Source organism: Phycodurus eques, chromosome 21 (assembly GCF_024500275.1).
Source record: "Phycodurus eques isolate BA_2022a chromosome 21, UOR_Pequ_1.1, whole genome shotgun sequence".
NCBI lineage: Eukaryota > Metazoa > Chordata > Actinopteri > Syngnathiformes > Syngnathidae > Phycodurus > Phycodurus eques.
Genome location: NC_084545.1, coordinates 7,682,158 through 7,709,142, shown reverse-complemented (window position 1 = coordinate 7,709,142; position 26,985 = coordinate 7,682,158). Strand labels below are relative to the sequence as shown.

The 26,985-nt window shown below is 40.0% G+C and overlaps 1 protein-coding gene across 1 annotated transcript in view; it reads left to right on the top strand.

The window, feature by feature from the left end:
• Positions 1 to 5,457: 5,457 nt before the first annotated feature.
• The window catches only part of tgfbr1b (transforming growth factor, beta receptor 1 b), a 42,543-nt gene continuing 21,015 nt past the window's right edge, over positions 5,458 to 26,985 (top strand). Inside the window, exon 1 of the mRNA XM_061666107.1 lies at positions 5,458 to 5,554. Coding sequence (XP_061522091.1) covers positions 5,491 to 5,554 — 64 coding nt within the window. The 5' untranslated portion in view covers positions 5,458 to 5,490. The remainder of the gene's footprint in view (positions 5,555 to 26,985) is intronic.

The following is a 26,985-nucleotide window of genomic DNA, read 5'->3' as shown; positions in this document are numbered from 1 at the left end:
AGCGTGTAGAACAGTGAAGAGAATGACAATTGGTACCTGGGAAAGCAGTCCAGACAGCGCTAAGGGACTGATAGGGTCATAGATCAGGGCAGGCAGGACCAAAAAAAGGAAAGGAAAACAACAAGCACAACAAGTAATGCAAGAGGCAAAGTCAAAAAGTCAGAAAATGTTGGCAAGATAAACTGACTAAAAGCAAAACACTGAATTTGCAGAACGCTACTTTTTGTGGTAATGTCTGTGGTTTCATGAGAAAAGACTTTGACTTTAGTAGTAATCGAAGGGAACACAGAGCACTGCTAAAACTGTCTTCAGAAATTGGGTGCTTTAATGCAATCCTAATATTACACTTCGGACTTCTGCGGTTCAGTTTATCTGTTGTTTGCCTTTAGCTTCAGTTTATCTTCCAGCTCCTCAGTCCAAGGTTCATACATTGGATTCCACCATCCTACACCCCATTAAACCCGACACTTTCTCTCTTCCACAAATTAAAATATCTGGAGGATTATACACGTTCAATATTAGGTAAAATATTGAAGCAATGCCTTTTGCATAGTAGCGTGCTGGTAGCAATACATTTTCTATAACTGTGAGATGTTTTTATTTATTTATTTTTTACTAGTAAGACACAGTTGTTCTACTAGTCCCCTAAATTGTCTTAAGAGTAAGGACAAAAAGCTCACTAAACTGGATATAAATGATATTGAATAAATGCTCAAATGGCTTTCCATACACTACTGCTCTTCCTGCCACTACTATAAAGACATTATGTGGTACTCCAGTACATATATAGTGTTATGGTCAACTATTATGTGCATTATAATGTGAATACACATAGTTATCTTGTAAAATTGTAAATGTGTTTTTTTTCCATCTGCAAATAAAGGTAATTGTAATAGTATCGTCTATCAAATAAAGCATACCTGTCTGAACATGGAGGATACCCTTTAAACAGATTTAATTAAACAAATGCAAACATCAGCACAGCATGTAATTACGACATTGTACAATACAGTGCTATGTATGTGACCATAAATCATGGCCATTGATAGATAAAGTAAATAGATATAGATAGATAGAGTATATACATGGTCAAATGTATATGATACATTTCCACAGTTTTATCAATGGGTTGAGAATTCTTAGTCTAGTTCAAGTCACTGTTGTATTCTTGAGTTTGATTATTGTGCTCTTTTTATGGTCTATTATTGTAAACCAGGTAACTGTTTGGGGTATTTTCTTTTGTTTAAGAATCAGTATTTTTCAATCAAGTTTTGTTTTTAATACACCAAATCATACTTGGGGGTTATCTCAGGTCAGTTTTCATATAGCTCAGGTCACGGAACACGTTCTTCCTACCAGGAGACCCATAAATGTACTATGAGCAAGCACTCCTCCTTTATAAACAACCTATATGAAATAAACAAACCTTGAGGAAAAACCTGACTCCTCGGGAGGGGGGTGGGGGGGTCAAACCTCACTGGAGAGCGGCAACTTGAGGAGAAGTCGGGAAAGCAATGGAATGTTTTTTGTTTTATTTTTAAAGTAAAAAATATCTGGGTTTTGCAATGTTGCTGGGATGAACGAGCATAATCTTAATATTTGTAATGTCCTAGGATTAAGGAATGGATTGTAATCAAATATGCTGTTCTTGATTATATTAAAATCACGAGTGTTTACGGCCTTCAGCTTTTATTGTGGTATACGTTACAGCCCAAGTGTTGCAGCATTTTATTTTTTTCTTTGCCTTTTGCTAATAAATATTATATCCTTGAGAATGCTCCCTTTCAACCTTTATAGTCCATTTCGTTTGGGTCAAATTAGACCCATTTTGACATTAGAAGGCAATAAAAGTGCCCTAAATGTCATTCACCGTGAAATGTAACAACTTTTCTTAAGGGACACATAATACACAAAAGAAATACTTAAACATGTCATTCTTTTGTACAGGTTTTCCAAAGTTTCTGTACACAGAGGCTGTTTGAAGGTTAGATTTGACCCGGGTCTACTAAAATGGATTTTAAATTCACCAGTGTGTGTTAAATCTGGGGAAATGATGGTAAATGGCAGTCTTGAAACTGTGAAACTGTACATGTCATAAACACGTGTATGTGTACTTTCTATAAAACAGTGGTAACAGTGTTCAAGAGTGAGCTTGTAACAGTCCAGTGAACTGTCTGTGTTCCTAGCACATTTGCACAAGTTTCTCTGTGCGACCCTGAACAGGATAAGTGGGACAGAGAATGGATGGATAGATGGAATTATTATGAGTATATTCTTGGCCCTGGTCAAAATTAACCCAGGACATACTATGTATGGAAAATGAACAGAATGTATGGGCTAAATCATGCCTCATTTGTAAGGAACATGCATTTAGGGATGAACAGCACAACTGAGCATGTGATGAGCCGTGTAATGTGCCAAATCTCCTCTGCCTATGCCAAACAGTTGTTTTCGTCCACAAGCATTTTCCCACTGCTTTCCCTTTTTCTTATCAATGGGAAGCTGTAAAGACTACCATCACGGCCCTTGTTGGCTTTTGGAGTGAAGATGTGGCATGATAGTGATTCTTTCTCCAGGGAACCCCATTTTCCATTGCACAATATCTATTCAGTTCTACATGGCTGTACAGTGAACCCCCTCTATGTTGTGGTTCGTCATTCGCAGCCCCACAAAATTGAAGATTTTTAAGCGATTGTCTTTTTTATGGGTTTTTGCAATACATAGGCAAGTCCAAATTTAGATTTGCACCACAACAGTGGAAGAGATGCACCATAATTTACAGCAAGGAGAATTGGAGGTCCTTTTTGTGTAATACAGAACTGAGTTTTGCTATTGTCATATGCATTGCCTGCAAAGGCCAGAGAGAATATATTGCTTTGAGTATTGTTGTATTCTCTTTTTGTATGTGTTGATACTCCGGTCACAGTTGTTTGAAGGTTTATAATTACTGTAACATCCATGCTAATTTTTTTTAGCCCATCTATGGCGTTTGACATTATATATTAGCATTAAGCTAGTAGATTTTACTCAGACAAAATTATGGTTTGGTGGAAATTTTTGGTATTTAAATATACAATTTTAAAATGTATTTTGTTTTATGTGTCAGTTTCACAGTAAACTTCAACTAAGATTGACAAATAAATAGCTTGAAGGATGCAAACTTCGCCTCTTATTTGGAGAATTTTGCAAGTGAGTCTTTTTGTTTCCTCAAAGTGATGGTATACAATACGCTCTACTTTCTTGATGTAGGTGCTAAGTACGACTTTAAAAAGTGTGTTTTAATAAGTTTAAATGTGTTTTAAGCTTGTGGAAAACTACTTCATCTCTACAAGTAGAGCTCAGTGCTGCCAGGCATGCTGTGACACAGGTTTGTAATACGCTGAAGGTGCGCAACTCTAAATTTGGACTTGCCTGTACTGTAAACAAAAGGGGAAAAAAACATTAATAATGATCACTTAAAAAGTCATGACATAGAAGAATGAACCACGATATAGCAGGGGAACACGAAAATTGCATTATGTTGGTACAAGAGAACATATTCATGACGGCAATGCAGAGAATGTATTGCAAGATGCAATGCAAGAATTTTAAGATATTTTACAAAGGAAACTAAAAATACATTGGGGAGAGCTAGCAATGCCCTGCTGATTTTTGTTAATAATAATGAAATAGGTGGTTAGGTTTAGTTTGGTCATTCTTTCAAACCTCCTTTTTATATTATGTAGGTCTTTTGTTGTTTTGAGTATAGATGGATGCAATGATACCGCATGACCGTGTGCAAGCCTCCATGAGTTTGTGAGCACGTGTATGTGCATGCGCAACGTGCACTGCAAGGTTCTGCTGGACATCAAATAATGGCCCACCATCAATCTCTGTCACATTGTCCACAGAGAGTGTGCAAACAGTGCGAAGGTGGTGATGTGGGGGGATGGGGCAGGGGTTCTGTGACACCCCCAGACTACAGATGGGATGGGAGTATATGTGAGTGAACAAAGGGAGGGTTACAACCTTTAGGACAATACGAGGGATCTCTTTGTTTGAGGATACTATCAGCTATGAAGTGTGTGTGCGTGCGTGCGTGTGTGTGTGTGTGTGTGTGTGTGTGTGTGTGTGTGTGTGTGTGTGTGTGTGCGTGTGTGCATTTTTAGAGACTGACATATGGACAACTCACAAGGGTGCAGCCACAGCATGTCATTGACAAAATCTAATCAAAAGAGAGCAGCAGGAAGAATATTATGTGTTTGTTGATATTATCGGAACAATATGTTCCCTCATTCAGAGCCACTGTGACACTGTCTTCAAAATTAAGTGAATGTCACCATCTATCCCAACTTTAACAGTGGCATGCAGAGCTTTTTTTGTTGTTTCAGTTTTGGTTAATACTTTGTTTTAAAGATTGTCAGCTCACACACACACACACACACACACACACACACACACACACACACACACATATATATATATATATATATATATATATATATATATATATATTTTTTTTTTTTTTTTACATACAAATCTGAGAGTCGCGCACCTACAGTGTAGTACCACGTCGTGCCCCAACATGCCGCGGGCAGCACTGAGATCTATAAAGTATGCAGCATAATTAGCAGCATGAAGAAGAGGCAGAGAGAGTCCCCAACTGAGCTCCAGTACTAATCATTGTACCCACAAAGCAACAAGACTATATGCCTGTGGGTAGTTATATACTTTGTTTGGATATGTTGCTGCTCCGTTTATGTTAAAGTAGCATTTTTTTCCAGGTTTATAATTTGAGTGACATCTATGCTAATTTCCGTTAGCTCTTCTATGGTATTTTGCATTATATGTTTGGGATTTTTGTTGGATTAAATTATATGATTTGGTTGAAGATTTTAGTAGTTAAATATACAATGTTTAATTATCTTGTATTCTGTTTTTTTTGTGTGTCAGTTTTACAGTCAACTTCAACTAGGAGTGACAAATAGCTTGAAACAAGCACACTTTACCTCTTATTTTGACAACTGTGTGAGCGAGAGCGTGAGAAAAGTCCCCAAACAATACTTTAAACTTAAAAAAAGGGTTTTAATAAGTTTGGTTGTGAAGCATTTGGGAGAGGGTACAACGATGCAAAAATGTTTTTAAATGCACTCTATATTGTAGATTTTCGACATAACACTAGTTCACTGTCTGTAACGTCAGTCAAAACAGTAGTAAAAGTAAAATTATTGACTTCTGATAGCTAAACAATTTCATTTTATACATTTGTTTTATATATTTTTATTACAGTACACTAGTGCAGTACTGAATACATTATTGAATAGTAACTGTTTACAGTGGTGGAAGAGCGTTTGTCAATGGGCGGGGGTGTTCAGGGCCCTTCTACCAATCAGCTTCAGCCTTCTGATTTTGTAGGCGGGACCAGCAGCTCCGTGAGCCACTCAGCGCTCACCATTCGCAGCGCGTGGAGAAGTTAGCAGCAGTCGGCTGCCACTCTGGTCCGTAGCCACGATGGATACAATACCTTGCGCTTTGTTCCTCCTGCTTTTTGTAACAAGGATACAGGAAAATAATGGTAACTACTCTAAACGTACTATATCCAACGGTGCTGGGTGTTTTCCAAGTGTTTCCACTTAGTTACACTGTTGGCGGCAACGGGTTTGGCCGGAAAATGTCTTTGTTTAAGAAACCCGAAGAAGCGGAGTGTGTCAAACTAAGATGGCGCGGGGTCGCTGGCTAGCCTGCTGCTGCCTGTCTGTGGAATGTTTATTGTCTGGCTAAAAAATAAATAAACAACGAGGAGCTAAAAGTCAGCCGTGCCTTTAAGGGTCAACGAGAAAAGCTCATGGTGGAAGTTGCTCTTTCCTCTGTAAGCTTTTACCTGCTCCCCCTATTGGTTTTCGGCTGTCCGAAGAAGTACGCCCGTAGTGTGTCCAGTTCCTCAATCGCAAAGTTGCTTGCATCGCTGTGGTGGATGTTTGCTTATTTGTCAAGCTTTGGTTGTTCATTTACACTGTGGGGGAACGTGTTCTTTGTTGCTGCCTGTGGCAAATATTTGAACAAATTATCGCAGGGATGAATGTCATCGCCCCTCCGCCCTAACCCACTCAAAGTTTACCGTTATAGTTCCATTGTTCTGGGTCACATTTGGTGGAAATGCACTTGTTGAAATTCCCGACTATTTTCTTAATTTAGTTGTTTCGAGTCAGTTATCTGTCGTCTAAACACGTGGAAGTTTGAGTGGAAGATTTGGAGCTTGTGTGTGTGTGATCAATAACCACAATTTACCCGCGGATATGTTGATTAAACTTAGTGTTTCTAATTCTGACTTATTTGGTGTGAACGTATAATTTGTTTTACGTGGAAGACCACTGCGGGGGCAAATCGTCAAATCATGATAATAATTTCTTTACACCGTTACTTCATCCGCCCAGTTTACATATGCATCTACTCAGTAATGTGCTTATTACTATAATAATACTACTCATGACGCCTTTACTGCTGTGGAATTTTGTGGTGCCGCGCTAGTGTTGCTCCGCGTGTCTTTTCCATGGAAACAGGCTGTGATTGCAATTGAACATTGAACGCCTCATGCACAATACAATTAATAAAGATAAAACGTTTGGAAAAAGCCCTAGTCGTGCTTAGTTGGGGAGGTAACTCCAATCAAATGAGTATTCAACAGTTATATGCGATCCATCATTGATTTAGTCGCACCTGCAATTGTTACCGTGCAACACACCCATTTGCAGTACATTGGTGGTTGGTTGGTTTCATTAGTTAATGTGTATCCAAAAAAAGAGGTCCTATCTTAGGAACATCCGATTGTGAGCTTTTCTATTGACTCAAGCGTTTTCTTTGTGTCTCTTCCCTTTGTGTAGAGCGCATGGGAGCCTGATCATGAGTGGAGGGTGCATGCTTTTCACGCACAGCATCCATGGGGGCTGATCACAACCTCCCCATGCCAAAAGCGGAGCGGTGTCCTCATATAACACCCTGCTGCCTCTGAATTGGGGCGGTTATCGAATCGATACCTTGGCTTTGGGATACACGGAAAGGGAGCAAATTCCACATTCTTTGTCCTGCAATAGGATTGTCATGGCATGGGTCCATTATACGGGTGGGGGGGCTGCATCCTTTACATTAGTAAGAGACCAACGTTTTTACATGTTAAATGCATATACTGAATTAAATTAATAACTGTATACGTTATCATACATTTAAACACAATTTCTATGCCTTTTAGTGTTCCTATAAAGAAAGAAAAACATGCCCCAGCGGCTAACACGCCTGTTAACAGCAACATAAAGGCTTATGATTGTCTTTATGCTTCTGTGCGGGGATTTATACACACACACGAGCAAAACAACCACACACATCCAAACACTGGCAGTGGGTTAAATTAGGTGGTGCCACTATTGCAGCATTTCATCCAAGTAGCTGCCACCTAGCTACACCTGTGTCCTTATGCCCTGTCACCCTCCTTTCCTCAGCCACCCACCCCCCAGGCTCATTTGTCTGTTCAACATCACATGATCCTCCCCTCGCCCCCTTTTCAGAATAATAAATAACAGTCCATGACGAGTGAGGATGTTGGGAGCTCCGTTTTGAAGGGTATCTTGGCTTCTGAGTTGTTACTGCTTGTGAGATTCAATGTACAGTATGGTGGAACCTCCAAACTTGAACCAAATTCCTTCTGTGGCCCTGGTTGAAGTTTAAATTTCAAAAAACTATAAATGAGTGTATAAAGTGAGTGTATAAATGATGAATGGGATTTTAATCGTGCAAAAGTGCACTGGCAGCTGTGTCTATCCTTGACCACATGTTATTAACGGTTGTTGACTATATTAAGTTAGCTAACATCGATACCTTGTGTTGGCCGTTGTGGACGTGCTGTTGTGGTGCGTTAGGTGTGAAATGTTCATCAACTTTGGAAATGTTCTTTTACACACTCCATCCTTTTTAAATTATTTCTGCACAGAGTGGTGTGTACTGTATGTCTGCAGGAACATTAGTCCTTGTGGAAAAAATGATCCCTGCAAAGCTCATAGTATGAAAAGTGAATCAAATTATTCAAGTCATGAGAAAAATTGTTTCTGCCCTATCTAGCATTACGTGTAGTGTAGGGGATTGTATCTTTCAAGCACGTGTACCAAGGAAGTAGTTACACTGTTGTTTTAGTACATTGAACTCTGGCAGTGACAGCTTGTCTTCATTGTGTGAATCGGATGAATACTGTAATCTAAAGACAACCAGATGGTAATTTTACATCTATTTATCAAGATAATTATCTGATTGAGATGGTTTCTCATGTTTCTGTTGTTATGGTTATGACCAAATGGCTGGGAATCCACAAAGAACAACTAATGATGAACACACATTAATTGGAGTTGAAATATAGTAGTCACTATTATATGTAGCCGTATGACTGTGGCTCAACAGTATTTCGACACCTAGTGGTTAATAGATGATGAAAAGGTCTAGGAGTGCGTGGACTTTAATATCTGTTCTTATTTTTACATGTGTAATGTAATGTGTGAAACCACACAATTTGGAATTAGGATACAGATGATGGGGATTTAACCCAACCTCTGCATATTTTTATTACACTCATAGGGTCTGTCATACAAAACGTCACAAACGGTTTGAGTCAATAAGCTGTTAGAGTCTTGACAGCACAGGATGGCAGTTCGTAGCCCACCAAAATTATTCATTCACTTACTCATGAATTTGACTCATATAATTGCAATGAAAGGGATACATCACAGTATGATTTTAAAAAAAGCAAGTTCTTGTGCCACAATTGTAAGCTGTTACTGTATTAGATACAGTATATGAACATTATTATTTTTGGTTGCACTGCATTCGATGTCAAGCCCGCTAACATTTCTGCGTGAATGTATGAGCTGATATCTCGCTCCCACTGTTGAAGAGCATATTTCTGAACTGAACATGCCACTTTAATTTTCCCAAGTTTGGGAGTCTTTGGAGTCTGTATTAAGGAATTGACATGGGCTTAAGTTAAGTCGAGGCCACCTGCCAGATGTTCCCCTGTTAATGGTTCAAATGTAGCTCTTCCCTCCAAGAACTTGCATGGAAACAAAAGCAGTGACTGTGGACTTGTCACAACTGTGAACATCAAACCAAATATTTTGCCAGGTGAAATTCCTTACAGCATGATGATTACAGCACACACAAAGCTTATGGATGCCATTGTAACATTCAGTCATAGCCTCATACAATGCAGGTTTTGGGTTTTAGAATTCTGCAAACAATGAATGCATCACTGTAATATTAGGTGGCAGAATCAGTGTACCCGTGTACCACATACTTCACATATGAACTGCTTATAGAAAAAACAGTATTCATCGAGTATTTGCGCCCCAAATACCAAAATTATCTCAGTTGTCAATAATGCCTGCATCTTCTAGGTTATGTTATATTCACCCAAGTTAATCATGAGTGTGCCATCGAAAAATTCTACACTAGTTTGACTGAACTCTAGATGCGCTGGTTGGTTTGTGCAGTATTGAACCTTTGGATGTCAACTTTCCTCACTTCTCTTAAGCATACAGCAGGGGTTTTCATGCCCCAAATTGAGGCAGAGGTGGTACTATTAGGACACATTTGCAACCACATTTGCAGTTGGAAAGAAATCCCTTGCAGCTCTTCTTCGACAGTTGAAGGAGTGAATTCCAATTGTTTCTGATACAGTGCCGCTCTGTCAGCGTGGTGTAATACTGCAGTTGCAGTTAAAATTATGTTTGTCAGATAACGGTTTTCATGATGTCAGAGCTCCTCGGGGCTGAGTCTGCCACCTCTACATTTGATACGCAGGAAAAATCCTGGCAAATAGTAAAAGGCACTTGTGTAAGCTGTTCATTTTTACTTACGTGGGCTGTTAATTCACTGGAATGGATACAAATGTTGCATATCTGTCAATCTGACTGCAATGTAAACAGACAGATTTGATCTGTCCATGGGCGTTGCTGATGGGGGTGATGGGGTGACATGTCTCCCCCACTTTTAGAATATGTTCCCTCTGCCACCCCCTCCACACACACTTTTATCGGCATTAAAACAATGAATGCAAAAAACAAACCTCACGGCTTATTTTCTTCTCTGAATAAGTGCTTTGCACATTATGGAACACATATTATTTGTTATCCAGTTCTCAGATGTTGATAGCAGTTGTCATTAAATGTTTTGGTAGGCCCCAGAGGATTTTCAGAGTTTAAATCAGACCCCGGCACTCTAAGGTTTGGAATGAGTGGGTCAGTGTTTGACACAAAATGTCAGAAAATAGGCAATAATGCTAATAGGTTTCCCAAGACAGTTGATGAACATGAATGTCTTGTTTTGCTTAAAACACAAAGATAATTTATTTGTTTTAAGGGAGGAGTTTTTACATTCAAGAAATCAGAGCATTTTGACTTTTTAAAATAAGTAATAAAGTTGTTCAGAATGTGTGTAATAAGCTTGGTGGCAATAATGATGTTTTACTGTATTTTTGTGGGTTTTTTTTTGTGTTTAGTTTTGCCATTGGGCATTTAATTATCTGTCTACTTATACTTTACTGTCATTGTGTTTTCAACTCAAACAGAATGTGACAGTTTTGTTATTTAGTTCTCTAGTAGCCAATATGAAGATGAGCAGTTGAATGCAAGCAGATAATTTGCTCATTAAAAGTTGGCCTACTCCTGAATGATTTGTTCCTCCCACTTCTGAAATGATGGTTATGCTCCTGTACCTACCTGTCAAAGGAAAACAGATGTCATCGAAATTAAGTAAATTCCATTAATATGATCAAAATACGTTACATTTTAAGTACACAGTGTTCGTAAAATTCAGTCCAATCCAACGAAATGATATTGCAGTGCAATACGTTTATTACGTATTATTTTTCATTACAAGCATAATTTCTTAGGTGGGAATACAAGATCAAAGATAAAAAAAAGGAGGGTAGCGCTAAATAGAATTGCTAAACATTGTCCTATGTTTATCAGTTTGTGGGACAAAGTTGTAACTGTGCCTTTGCAACTAGGAAGATTCTTTCCCCCCATATGGCCACATTGGGAACCTGTACACATTCTGATTAGGAGAACAATAAGTCATAATAAGTGTTCAACTGCCGCATACTGTATTGGAGTGTTTATCAGTTGCAACTTGTTGCTGATATTTTACCATTCCAATGTTCATACATACGTGTTTCATTTTCCTCTTAATACAGACCCTCTAAAAAGTAAACGAGAGAATCTCCTGAAACGATATTTAGTTTACTTTAATACAACACAATGCACTGTCCTTCCTCCTGCCTGTCACTGTCATATTGTTCTGTGGGCTGCCACCGTCAGTACGAGCAGCAGAGAAATGCAAAGCATTCATGTGACCCTGGATGTCCGTTGTCCTGGCTCAAGGAACCACAACTAATTTGAGAGGTTGTAGCTGTGCCACCAGCCATTTGATTCAGAGGCACCAAAGCGTTAATGAGTAATACCCTCACTCTGCTCTTTTTATGACAAAAAAAAGGGTGAGAATAGTAGTATTCCTTGTTGATATATTAGGAAAGGCGGCAGTAATATTTTATAGTATAGGGATGGGGGGGAAAAAATTGAATAACTCAGCTAAGTCGACTTCAAAAATAGGTCGACACCAAATCGGTCGACACTAAATCAAAGCTCCCCCGGGAGAAAAATAAAACACATTTGCACCGCCGATCCCATGTATTAGAGATATAGTTAACAGCAAACGTGCTTTTCAGTAGACTTTACACTCATTTTATCGGCCTTATCGGTATCGGCCGATATTTAGCATTTTATGCTGATCGGCTGATCTGCTTTAATGTCATTATTCGCCGAATAATGACGTCATTGATCGGCTCCGGAAAAGACATTTACTCCGCGTCGCCGCATGCACAGTATATTTGAATCCAAAAGCTAGTTTATTTTTAGCCTTGTCACGTGTTTTGACGTAGTATTAGAAATATCTGACGGCCAATAAAGTTATTTTTTTTTAAAAAACATGTCGGCGTTGTGGGACACGTAATGCCCGGATCAAACACATTTGAGAAGACACATTTGCTCTTTCACGATTGCACTGTCTGACTACTGCAATAATATATTGTATTCCGATACCACCGCATCCCGTTTTTTACGATCACTGGGCTTTATCTTGTCAACTCAAATGCGGCCGGATACACTCGTTACCGTGGCGACGACAACAAGAGTGAAGCGAGCCAACTGTATTATAAGGACAAAATGGGGGAAAACGTGTTGGTGGTCACCAGTGCTCAGGAGATGACGTTTGTTGAAGGCTTGCTTGAGGTATGTTCACATACTTTCAATACGATACGGCTCACAAGCAGTCAATATAATGTTATGTAGCCTAGCAAGATAGCGGTAGCACGAACGGTGGACGTAAACATGCCGCCGTTCTGTCGAGGGTTACTTCCTGTCTGTCACTATGCCTCACTGGCATAAATAGAGGAACAAAGATACATTATTAATTGAAAATTTTTATTTTTTTGAGCAATTAAGTACACAAGTATATACAGTAAATGAACAGGTCATTTAAATAGACACATTCCTCCATCTTGTGATCGGTTATCGTTTTTTTAAACTCGGTGATCGGCCTCAAAAATCCTGATTGTGTAAAGCCTACTTTTCAGTGGTGTACAATTCTGCTATTCTCAATAATTATGCCATCACGTTGTGTAATAATTGGTAGTAGTAGCTGGTTAAAACAAACCCCCGTCAGACAAATGACACTAAAGAATTTTATAAGTAAAAATAAGCTGCCCTTGAGCAAACTGAGCATTAGTATGCTTACAGAGAATACCACCCTGCTGTTTGGGATAAAAATCCGGCCTGAGTCTGTGACTCCCTGCCTTATAGAAGACAAATCGAGGTCTTCATTATCAAAGTGAATTCACTCTTCTTTTTTAAAATTGTATTTCCCATTGTGACAAAGTCAGTGTTGCTGCTTGTCATTGTGCTGTTTATCCACAGCTTGTAGACAAGCTCACAGACACCACAAAGCCCGTCTGTAAAAGTCATTTGCTTAGACTGATGAGTCAACATATCTCATTGGCAGCGGACACTCATTTGTAAATCTGTCTGAAAATGCTGGACTACTACAGATAGCTTCCTTTTATGTTTGCTTATTACTAGTTGTATTCTGAATTCAGCTCACCAAATCACATCAAACAAAAACTAACAAGGAATTTATGCAATATACAACTATGGGAAAAGGAAAACAAGTCTTGAGGATTTGTCTTTCTAAAAATAAAAATGTTGCATCCATCCATTGTGCTGATTTATTTTTACACATTTTATTAAATATTGTATTGTAACAATATTTCAATTCATGTCAAGTGAAAGTAGGGTTAGACACACACCCTCGGCAGGACCTCAAGGGTGCATGGGAGTTTGGCCAACCAGTCTACATGTGTGTTGTGGACTTGGAAAAGGCGTTCGACCGTGTGCCTTGGGGAGTCCTGTGGGAGGTACTTCGGGAGTATGGAGTACCGAACCCCCTTATGTGGGCTGTTCGGTCCCTGTACGACCAGTATCAGAGTTTGTTCCGCATTACTGGCAGTAAGTCAGATTTGTTTCCGGTTTCCACCAAGACTGTCCTGTGTCACCGATTCTGTTCATAACTTTTATGGACAGAATTTCTAGGTGCAGCCCTAGTGCAGTAGAGGGGGTCCGTTTTGGTGGCTTCAGTATTGCATCTCTGCTTTTTGCAGATGATGTGGTTCTGTTGGCTTCATCAAGCCATGATCTCCAGCTCTCACTGGAGCGATTGTGACCTCCAAATCTTAGACCATTGTCCTCGGTCGGAAAAGGGTGGAGTGCCCTCTCCGTGTCGGGGATGAGATTCTGGCCCAAGTGGAGGTGTTCAAATATCTTGGGGTCTTGTTCACGAGTGAGGGAATAATGGAATGGGAGATCGATAGATGGACCGGTGCAGCGTCTGCAGTATGCAGACTTTGTATCCGTCCGTTGTGGTGAAGAAGGAGCTAAGCCGAAAGGTGATGCTCTCAATGTACCGGTCGATCTACGTTCCTGCCCTCACAGATGGTCACGAGCTTTGGGTCGTGACCGAAAGAACAAGATCCCGGATACGAGCGGCCGAAAGGAGTTTCCTCCGCAAGGTGTCCGAGCTCTCCCTTAGGGTGAGAAGCTTGGTCAGCCGGGAAGGGCTCAGAGTAGAGCCGCTGCTCCTCCTCATTGGCTCGGGCATCTGATTAGGATGCCTCCTGGACGCCTCCCTGGTGAGGTGTTCCGGGCATGTCCCATTGGATGGAGACCCCGGGGACAACCCAGGACATGCTGGAGAGACTATGTCTCCCAGCTGGCCTGGGAACACCTCAGGACCCCCCCGGAAGAGCTGGAGGAAGTGGCTGGGAGAGGGAAGTCTGGACTTCCCTGCTAAGGCTACTGCCCCCACGACCCAACCTTGGATTAGCGGAAGAAAATGGATGGATGGATGAAAGTGGGGTTTAAAACTAAATTAAAAAGGGACTACCATGCAGAAATGCAGAGAGGTGGCAATAACCAAGGCAGACTGTGAGGACATCACTGTGTGTTCACATCACATGAACATGAATTTTCACAACATTGCAGAAAGAGCACAACAGTCTACTGGAATGGCAATCACTATTACAACACACTAACTCCAGATATTGAAGGTCATCTTTAATATGGATATTTCCTGTGCATATTTTTCAATATTTTCTTCTCTTGCTGTGAGTCTACTCACTACCTTTCAAACAACATCGGTAATAACCCATTTCCAACATTAAAATAAAATGTAGATACATTTATTTAGTATTTTTTTGTGGGTAAAAATTATTTGCCCCGCAATTCTATTTTGATTCAGCAAATCATCTGAATCGATTCACCTCCTAGCCAATGGAGGGGTTCTTTGCATGTGAGTCGCGTTGTTTTGGCGGAAGCCGCACTAGACCAAACAACGCCAAAATGACGACTAAGCAAGCAGCCGTGGCAGTGTGAAGCGAGCAACAGAAATAAATATTTCAAAATTGTCAACATTTTCTCTTATTTGTGTATTTGTACTTCTTACTGAATCAATATCAGAGCATTTAAATCAATATTGAATCGAATTGCAACCTAAAGAATCAATATCGAGTTGAATTACAACCTAAAGACTTGAATTGTGAGGTTCTTAACAATGCCCAGGCCTAGTCCAATGGGTAACAAGTGACAATTGGAGGGTGTTGGAACGTTACCATCGGAGCAAAAACCATCAACACATTGAGTTATTTGCTGATCAAACTACAGCTGGTTAAAATTTTCTTTTGAGCTTAAATACAAACTGCAGAGCCCTTTTAAACAATGTTGCTTGCTGAAGTTGGTGAAACAACACATGACAACGTCAACAGCTGTTCACATAGAATTTGGAGACAGAAACATCAGCTCAAATTGCCCCAATACATGATGGATGTGGAAAAAAGGTTGCATTGTGTTAATCAGTTCACACATCACTCACATCAATAATAAATTACGCACTCAGTCTTGCTCCATGATGTGTAAATTGACGTGTGAGGCTATCACCTTCATCAGAGCCACAGCCACAGAAATTGTAGCAATATTTTCTGGTTGTGGTGTTGGTTTTGGTACTGTATCACATGATGCAGTTGACATACATAAATATGTATTCATTGTGCTTGCGAGGGCTACGAGATTGAATTCAAGAAGACTCAAGTGAGTGACTTCCCTGACATGTCACAATCATATCTTAGTTTTTGTCCGCTGAAAGTTGATATAGTAGAAATTATTGACTCAGATGGCTTATGTTGGGGCAGTGGTTCCCATAAGTAGTTATGCACACTATTGTAATAAAATTTGATAATATTTTGCATTAACGACTTTGCAATACAGTCAGTATTGCTACATTCTAGTAGTATATTATAGTGATATTACTGTGGATGGTAGCAAAGCCCTATCGCTTACTACTGGTAGCTGTACCTCCTCCGCCTGGCTGGCCCTGCACTTCAAATTTTCCATTTTTTTCATTCTGCTAGGATTACCTTATTTAACAACTGATAATTAAAATGTATTGATCAATTTAATTTAATTTAATTTGCATTTTAGAATCAATTACTTCCCCAACCTCTACAGTTAACTTTTTTTATGTCAGTGTGTGAAAAATATGTCTATTCACTCTGGAATGGAAATTACTGTTACTACCTTTTTTTTTTCTTCCCTTGGGAAGGAGGTATCTATTTGAGGGAAGCATCTATTTGTCTTAAGTGGATTATTCACCCTGCAGCTAATTGGGGCACAGTGGCCTCTAAAGGTCTTTTATTCTAGCCAATTGCGTCCGACTTGACTGACCACAGGAACATTTGGAAAAAAGAAAATTACACAAATTTCTCCCCCATGAGGCTCAGCAAAGCCATAAATTAAGCCCCCTTTCTTTGTGATACCATGAAATGAATTAGGCACGCATTGAATCTGTGGCTGACACAATATAGCCTTGGTTACCCTCTCTGCTGGTGTGTATGAATGTCATTGTAGATGTCAAACCTACTATGTGCAATCACCTGTTTTACAAATGTGAAGAGGGGAAAAAAATATTGGGAATTGTGAGATTAGTTATGGAAATGTTTTTGACTTGTGTGCCGGTGCGGGCGTGTGTTCGTACGGGCATACAGCTGTCAGGGTGTTCGCTGTTTAACCTTTAGATCAAACTCCTACATATTCATCAGACCAGCGTTTCAGACAGATGTACGGCCTAATTCGGCTCCCATTCTCAATTTCTATAGGTGTCCTTACCCATGTCTTTGTTCAGAAAAAAAACTCACATAAAGCTGGTGTAGTTTTATCTGTAATGGTAAAGGAGGTGCAACTCACCACACGGTTTTCCAAAGAACGTGTTGCAAAATGTGTAGCTGCAGGCAATCATTACAAATGTTCAGAAGTGCACATGTTAAAAAGCACAAAACAAATTAAATATTCCATTGCAACTTTAATAGGCTAGGATTTGTGTCAATATTTTGTTATTAAAAATTTTTTTTCAGGAGGTGGAGACATGTAAGAGTGACTGCTGAGGCTGCTGAAATATAAGAATGAGAACTTTGTTTTGCAGTTGTTTGTGCGTTGAGTCATCGCAAATGTCAACTGTCAATCGTCAACTGCTGGTACAACATACATATAACTGTTTTCAATCACTCCTGCATGACCTTGTGAATGGGGATTGGAAAACATCATCAGTACTTGTAAATTTTCACAGAAAAAAACTACAGTGGATTCTGTACTTCAGAAGGAGTTCAGTTCCTACAAATTCGTAAGTCGATTGTTTATGTACAAAAAGAGACCAATACCTTAACTAGACTCCTGTGGTTGTTTTCTACTCTGAAGGAGATTAATTGCCATGTGACGACATATTCTTACCCCGCTGTGTAGGTGAGTTAATTGCGAGCCGTTAAAAATGCAAATGTCACAAGCCCCCAAAAACTGGGAGTTAAATTAGCCCCCAGTGTTAAGAACCTGCAATTGCGATTTCCAGTTACCTGGTGTCAAGGACAGTATCTGGTCCTCTGGTCCTGTTATAATGTGAGACACAATTTAGTTTACACCACCCTACTCAGATTTGGCTCCAGCAAGGACAAATAATTCAGCGGGTAGATAGCTGGTCTCACCTTCCTGCCCCACATAAGCAAGCACACATTTAAGGCCTCTTTATACTCACTATATGCATTGCATCACGTGACCGACAAATTGCCCCGCGCAGCACGTCTGTGTAGCTTGCCGCGCACCCGACAAATATAGTTGCTGCGCGTCGAACACAGCAGAGATCATGTCTTGTGATTGGTCCGTTTTAGTCACATGCTGTGATGACGTACCAGCGTGCCCATTGGTTCTACATACCATCTACGTCACCGCCTTCTCGATCGATTTTGCAGCATAATTAAACGCATCATCTGGTCTAGGTTCATTTGTTCTGTCGCGGTTGCCATTGTTGTTGCTTTGTTCCTTTTTACTGAAAGGAAAGTAAAAACGGCTACCGGAAATGGCAAAAAAAAAATGCAGCGGAAACTCCACCCTGTAGTGTCCTATCCAATACCAGCCTTAGCGACACCCCTGACTTGGAGGAGAACTACAGCACACTTTCAAAACAGTGCGCGTGGGTTGCGCTCGAGTATAGGGGCAAACTACGCGTGGGACAGCCGCAGTGACGTCAGCGCGGTCACCGTCCACGCGAGTAGAAAGAAGCCTTTAGCGAGAGCACATCTGGTGTAGACAAAGAGCAGGCCATAATGGAATGGTGGAATAGAGGCTGGGAGGACACGGTTTGTGGGGCCTTGACCTATGGAAATGACTCTTAAAGGTGAAAGGTCTTGCTGGAAGAAAGGGGAGGGGGGGGTGCATGAGGTTGGTTACACACTCATTCACTCCATTGATTGATCTCAGGAATGACATCCCCATCTCATTCTTGAGCTGGGGGTAGGGCAACAAGCTTGCAGGAACTACTAAAATACACACATCATGGATGTAGAGACTCCTCCTGTGTCAAATGCAACAAGGGGAAAACATTAATCAGATGTGTTGAGCAAAAACCGAATGGATGTTCAACACGCAACGCATTGGCATTTACAGCAGTAATCGTAATCTCACGTAATCACAATTATTTGGATCAATACAGAGATCACCTTTGTGTTGAGCTCCAGGACAATTTGTTTTTGTTCTACAGGAAATGAGGTACATTGCTTTCAAAGCCCTCTGGGCTACGTGGCTGCAATGTGAGCTTTGTGAGAGTACAGCAGGGAATGGTGTTAAATTTAGGATAGGTGTTTGAAATGTCATACATTGTACTTCTTGCAGGTCCCAGGGAAAAAAAGCATTGAACATTTAGAATTCGTTTTAAGTACCTCCTGTCAAAATGGGGCTTTTAAGTTTTAGAAGCTTGAAAGAGGACTTTGTTCCTCTTACACATCTTTCCTTGCTATTCTCTCGAGAACTTATTTTCTTCTTCAAAACAAACTACTGGCTTATTTGAAAAGATACGGATCTCTTCAAAGTCGGTCACCGTGCCGCCCCAAAAGGATTTCACCCCCATGAAATTTACAGTACTTAAAATGACTGACGGTTATGTATTAAAGTAATGACAACTCATCGTTTCCCAGTAAACTGTACTTACTCCTTTTTGTCTCTTAAAGTTGATTACATAGTCATTGTGACATCCGTTCACTGCTGTTCTTCCCCAAATTCTCATGTCTAATAGGCAACAACCAGTACCGCCAAGTCAAAAATATATATGGCCTCAAAACCTTTTACATGAGGTAAAATACAGTGAACTTGGCTCTGAAGGGGGAAAAAAGTCATGGAGTTTTTAGGAATTGTTTGTTATCTCAGGGAAGAAGGTTGGTTTTGCTTGGTAGAGGCAGCAGTAATTGCCACAGGAAGTCTGAGCCTGAAGCGATTCTTGCCAGATGTACTGTAAATGATGATTCCCACGAGTCACTAAATGAGTGACTAAAATAAGAGGAGACAACATCTGTTTGCCATGGAAAAAAATGTAGTATATACAACATGATCAGTTTTTATTTTGGTAGCTATGCCAAAAAATAAGAGTAACTTTTGTGTATGCTGGTTTCAGTTAGCAGTCAAGTCTGTCTGTCATTACATATCATATAGTCTATATTGTGGTTGACTGTTACAGGTATTTGGAATTTGAATTGATTTTAAAAAATGGATAACGGTAATATATTGATACTATTCACCAGTCAAATATCGGGCCGATGAATAAAAACAGCACCAATAATGACATAAAATTCTGTTTTCATATTCACACAGCACATCCAATCAATGTAATGAATGAAAATCATCCACACATTCCTGAGCTTCAGACGTTTTTCTGCCGGGAGGCCTGAAATCGGGTCATTAAAATTTCTCGGGCTTATATACGTCACTAGCAAAGATCCACGCCTACCTCTCCGCTTCCGAGCCATCACTGTCAACATAACATGTGGTCTCACAAGTAGTGAGGGTTGGGTCTTCTACATGGAGGCAACCAATCATAGGAAAGGGGGCGGTCTTAGACAAATATGGTCAAAGTGGATACAAAATTGGGTCACACAGAAGTAGCTGTCAGAGGACCCTTATCTGGACACTAGTATGACAAAACCAAGGTGTTTGACACTTTTATACTAAGTCCATGTTAGAAAGTCATTCTATGGAGGTATATATATGTGTGAGTCTATCTCTCTCTCTCACTCTCTCTCTCTCTCTGTCTCTGTCTCTCTCAATATATATATATATCCAGCCATTTTCTGAGCCGCTTCTCCTCACTCGGGTCACGGGCGTGCTGGAGCCTATCCCAGCTATCATCGGGCAGGAGGCGGGGTACACCCTGAACTGGTTGCCAGCCAATCGCAGGGCACATACAAACAAACAACCATTCCCACTCACATTCACACCTACGGGCAATTTAGAGTCTCCGATTCATGCATGTTTTTGGGATGTGGGAGGAAACCGGAGTGCCCGGAGAAAACCCACGCAGGCACTGGGAGAACATGCAAACTCCACACAGGCGGGGCCGGGGATTGAGAGAGAGAGAGAGAGAGAGACAGATATATATATATATATATATATATATATATATATATATATATATATATATATATATATATATATATGAGAATTTTGTTTCCAAGGTACTTAAAGGGTGTCCACAAATTTGGTGGCCACTAGAGGTTGGGAGACCTGCTGCTTGTTATCTGTATGATTGGTCATCATTAACACAAGTCAGTGAATAGTGTGCTTCTTCACACAATAGAATAAAAAATGTTATCACTCATGTCTTGTTGACCTGAAGCAATTGGTAATGAAACTGCGCCCCCTACTAATTGTAAAGAGACTTTAAAAAAAAAAAAATCTAATACACAATTTCTCAGAAACAAAAGCAGCCTAGGGAGCAATGTTACAGGCTTTTAGTCCATGTTTTGTTTGTTTAGTCTGCCTCTTTTAACTTGCGTCGTTCAAAGCTTAGATTAAGTCAACTGTATTGTAACTGAGACTGGCCTTGTCTGTCTGGCATTTCAAATTTCTGTAAGGAATTAAACTTTGGAACTGGAGGGTCACTGTTCAACTCCTGCTGTGGACAAAAAAAAGCAACTGTGGACTAAAAAAATGCCAGATAGATCTTGAAGGGATGCTCGTCTCAAGGTACCCTTGAGCAAGGCATCGATCCCCCCACCTCAAGTGGTACAGCATTGTTAAATGCCACTTCACTTGCATGCCCGTTTTTTGTGTGATGAGTGTAAATGAAATTTCCCCATGAGGGAGGATATTCAGTAAAATCAATTACAAAATTAAATGATCCACTATTATATGTGCGTGCTCAGATTGAGATGCTTAATGATCAGATTGTTGGTGTCATTACATCCACATAAATATAGAAATTAGTGTACACCTGCAAAGTCGGGTTTGGGCATTTGAAAATTTGCATATTTGCAGGTTTTTTTGGAGCCTATCCTCTATTCTTCACTCTTTTTGTGCAGGCCAAAGCTATTAGATTATTACTTTGGCACCATATGGTGGAATCTTGCTGCTGCTGTTAGGTTTAATTCATTGCTTCTGTCTTTTTAAGTTTGAGTTTTAAATGTCCTGTTTAGTTGGCAGCCCTTGAATGCACATTGTCCACAGTCAAAAGTGAAACTTGAGAGTATATTTCTACTTCTCTACCGATGCAGCTAGAAATAACCCCGTCTACTTTGCCGGTAGAATTTGCCTGTATTTCCTAACATTTATTAGTGTGTGTAAATGCCAAAAGGTGAGTTCAATGACATGATAAGATTTTTGTGAAGTGCTAGTGGGCATACATTTGTTTGGCCATGGTGTGATGTCACGTCAGTTTGTGCTAGAGTGTCATTTAGTCTAGAATGCTAGGGAAAACTATTGATGTGAAGGTAGTATGTTTGCCTTTGATAATTTATCCACTCAAACAGAATTGTTTTAGGCAACACAGTTTCATGATTGTGTACATGCTACAAAGCATGTTGATGCTTTATGATCCTCTCCATTTGTGGCATATACTGTATACATGATTACTAAACCACTTTCAGGGGGCGTCAGTGATTTCAGAATTTTCGCTGTTTGCTGCAGGGCTCTGTCACCCACGAGTAGCGGGGGTCTCTGTATCTAAAACTGAGTAATTGAGGTTAGGCTGGCAATATTATAATTTGATTGGTGGTGTAGTGTTTCCAGTACTAACAACCAATTATAAAGTTTAAAGACATTGATTAAGGAATTTTTTTAGAATGCCAATCGCTAATTGTTACAATTTGATAATAGAACAATCGTGCTCGAACAGTCATGAGCACTGAGTACACACAAAGAATTCGACCATATGACCAGTACAAGCTCAAGACTCATCCAACATAGCTCACGTGGATCATAAATGTTTGCTGTTCATTTTAAATATCAGCATATCACTACTGTATCAGTATGACCGTATCACTTCTCAAAATTTGACCCATTGCATAGACAGTATTTGCTTTCACCATTTTGCTGCTGTGTTTGTTTTACACAGAACTGTGTGAGCTGGAAGCATTCACAGGTGATTCTTACTTGGCATTATGTGGAAGTTATTTTGTTGTCTAGACTGGTGTCTGGGCATGTTTGTGTCTCTTTTGATTCGACAGACAGTATTCTCTGTTCTGAGTTTGAGTCAAAATAGATCAGTGTCATCTGGTTTTCATTTAGCTGTCTGATGTCTTCATTCTTTTTCCGACCCGCCCAAAACATGCAGCACATGGGCACACAAACACTTCAAAACTCTGCCTGTCTGGAATTCACCCTCAACACAAGTTCATTTCCAGGAGAAGGAAGTCTGCTGGTGATGAAATCATTCCTTGACTACCAACATGTTTCTTTTTATACACATTTTCTTATACCAACATTTTGCAGATGTTTCACCAGAATTCCACCGGTGTACTCTTTATACTGTTCATGTTCATGTGTCTGGTGGGTTAATTATTTAAAGATGTTGTCTGAGTAAATGTGTTGTTTTGCCTTAACTTAGCCAGCCATGACTGAAGTATCATTGAGCTGCTGTCTTCTCTGTGGTGGGGGGAAAGACACTTTAATGATAATGAATAAATGAGTACATCCATCCATCCATTTTCTGAGCCGCTTCTCCTCACTTGGCTCGTGGGCGTGCTGGAGCCTATCCCAGCTATCATCGAGCAGGAGGCAACCTAAACCGGTTGCCAGCCAATCGCTGGGCATAAATGAGTACATGTCTACATTAATTCAGTACGAGCAATAAGAGACTGGTCGGTATTGTGCATTACAGATAGGGCACGTCTGATATGGATTTATTTTTTAGGCCACTTCCAGTATTTGGCAGAAAAAAAATCTGATAACTGTTTAATCGGCCAATGAATATAATTTTTTTAAAAATAATTAATTGACTTATATTTTGGTTCCCTTAATCCTTTCAATGGCAAAAATATGAATTACGGGCAGAGCATTTGACTCTTTTTTTACGATATTTTGTCCTTCAGTATTTCTTTAACTTCACCACAGGAATTTCCAAGTTTCAAAACATGCAAAAAAAGCATTAACTGACGAATTTATCTATAGTCTTAGGGTATTAAAGTATGGAGTATAAGCAACATAATGAGTGAAGTTACTGACAAGCATTATTTATCCATGATGCTCTTTAACATTAAATCATATTTCTTCTGCTCCATTTTTTTCTTTGCAATGAAGTGTTGAGTTCAAAATAAAAACCAGAGATGTCTTTCTGAGATGTCAAAACATTTCATCTTGGACAGAGTTGCATTTTAAATATATGTACAGTTAAACTGAAACGGGAGCCAATCTTCAAAAGTTTCTGCAGCACGAACGTAACACGATAATCCACCACTGTTGTTGTAAAATCTAACAATCTACTGAATCTAGCTTTTACTGATTTTAAGTTCCAGTGCAGCCCCTCGAATAGACTTTCCCTGCTTTAGTAGTTTGGTGTTTTCATCAGTGGTGGTAGTAGTGTGCCTTCTACTGCTTGGTTTGTCACGAACAGACCATGTTTTAAGAAACCCGCCACTGTTAATGTAAATTGCACTCCGCAGTGGAGCAGTTTGACAGCCATAAAGCGTCTCAAACTGGTGCTGAACTGCAGCTGGGGGCAGAAAAAAACGTCTTGCCAGTTAGCAATTTTGCATTAATGCTCCAATGTCAATTGGTGAGCCATGGGCAAGGTAATGATATGCTTATACAACTCTTAAATATGATGGCCCCATGTCTGTCCGAAATGCTACCTGAAACTAAATAGAAACAAAAGATTTGTATAGTGACTTTTGGGACACCCGTATACTTTGCATGAGGTTGTTAAATTTGTATTTGAGACTGAAGACTGAAAGCACGAAAACACTGTGCAGTATAATATGGCAGTGTGAAAGGGAGAGCTAGTGTTAGCCTGTGTTTATTTCTGTCATGCTATTGTATCATCTATTCATTCTCCATGACTAATCTGAAAGGTTGAAGTTCTACCAGTGTGGTTGCGTTGGTCACTCCATCACATTAAGCATGTCCAAGCCGATCCCACGTGTTCATTTGGGCTGAGGGCTGGACTCACATCAAATCATACCATCTTCTCCACTTCCACATTCTGGAGGTGCCCTGCGACAAGCCTGGCTATGTGGGGGAGAGTGTTAACATTCTGGAGGTTCGAGTTACATCCCAGATTCGCATTGGAATATCATAGCCACTCGCATCACACGCAGGTAGCTAGGGGTGGGAATTTCTTTCCTCCTCATGAAGTGATTTGATCACAATTCAGAGGGCTATGATTCGGTTAGATTACAGATTATCAAATCATATTTCCATGAGTCAAACTAATTACAAACACTTTTACTTCTACTATCATTTATTTAAACAAAATTGAAGAAATGTTTGAATTAGAATGTAACATTTACCAACAGATGTTTCTAAGCATTGCAGTGATGGTGTGCAAATCAATTCACCAACATATTACTCACAAAAATCACACTCGCAGCCACTGATGTGTGAGGTGGTCACCTTCATCAGCACCAACTTGAGGCAAAGTTTTCTCTGACTTAAACATTTATTCATTGTGCTAATAAGAGGGGCTTAGAGGAGGAGCTGCGTTCACCAAAACATGAGCGAGTACTTTGCATGACCTCTTAATCATATCAGTTTTATTTACCTGAAATTAATTGAGTTCTTCATTCATATGGCTTCTTAAGTTGTTGTAATTATGCACTTTTTTGTAATGATGTGTCCATATGTTAATGTATTGTAAATTATTTTTGTCAATTATTAAATTGTCAACAGATGCTCTCATGCTGCTGTGGTCATGCTGTTGCTGCTGTCATGCTGCTGCTTTTCTCTCAGGTATCTCGTGACTTGACTGTCACATACATGCGTGAGAATGCATCAGTCCCTTCCTCACAGGGTTTAGCACTTCCTTCCCACCAATAGATAAAATGCAACTGCTCTATTATTTTTTTGAATTGTCTATACTTTATGTTGTTCTTTCTTCATTTTCTCTGCCCCCTCTTAAACCTCATACTGGTATGCTGTTGTTGTTTTTCATCCTACAACCTGTATCGTTTTATACAGCAAACATATATTTAAAAAGTATTTTAGTGTTAATTATTCATAAACGTAAGCCATTTAATTGTGTTTTGTTTTGAAAATATAATGAATTAGCCAGCCAATGTTAAATATTTTTGGGGGGCAAACATAAGTCAATCCTAGTCTTGACTGTGTTTCACTGTGAAATAAAGGGACTTTAATCTTGCCAAGTTAATGTTCAGCACTCACAAACATGTTGAAGTTTCTGCTGCGAAAAGGTCTAATTGTTGTAGGTGGGGATGGATCTATCCTGCGGGATCTGTGTTTTAAATTTATTGTGAGCTTTTTTTTAAATTTTGTGTTTTTTATTTTTTAATTATTTGAACAAGAGAGTCAGGGTAGGCGGCATGGTGGACGATTGGTTGGAGCATCTGCCTCACAGTTCTGAGGACCGGGGTTCAATTCCCGGCCCCGCCTGTGTGGAGTTTGCATTTTCTCCCCGTGCCTGTGTGGGTTTTCTCCGGGAACTCCCGTTTCCTTCCACATCCCAAAAACATGCATCGTAGGTTAATTGAAGACTCTAAATTTGCCATAGGTGTGAATGTGAGTGCGAATGGTTGTTTGTTTGTATGTGCCCTGTGATTGGCTGGCAACCAGTTCAGGGTGTACCCCGCCTCCTGCCCGATGATGGCTGGGATAGGCTCCAGTACTCTTGCGACCCTTCTAAGGATAAGCGGCTCAGAAAATGGATGGATGGAGTCAGGGTAAGTGTGTGCTAGGGAAATTTAAAATAAACACTCTTAAATGACTTTTATTTTAACTACAATACGCCTTAACGGCCTCATATAATTTCTTGCTCTTGGATGACTGAAAACAAGCAAAGCAGATACTGTCGGGTCCTAGTACTTTTAAAAATGAGTTTAGTACACTACAGATGACAAAGAACAACTGTGTGTGTGTGTGTGTGTGTGTGTGTGTGTGTGTGTGTGTCTGTGTGATGGTGAAGTAATAGCAAAAATTCCCAAAATGTGTGGCTTATGTAAGTGCAATTATGACATGGAGTTGCCATGCCCAAATGTCGTGCAGTGCTCAATGCTAGAAAACATGTTTTCATCACAGAACATTCATGCAACCTTTTAATGTCTGTATCCTGTGCTCAGGGCAAGTTGTTCAAATGTGACATCTTATTTTGGAATATAATGCCGTGTTACACTGCCTACTTTGCCACAGCTGATTGAATTGTTCCGACACTTATGTTTTCGCCTAAGAAGAAGGCATCCCTGCATTGGTGGTGGCCGTAGTAGTGAGACTAGAGGAAGTTACCCTCGGCCTTTAGGTTTGTAGGCCGAAGTGGCTGGCAGACTCCCAATTTTCCCACCATGACTTGCTGTTGGTGGAAGCCACTATATACCAGCAGAGAACCACGCAACAC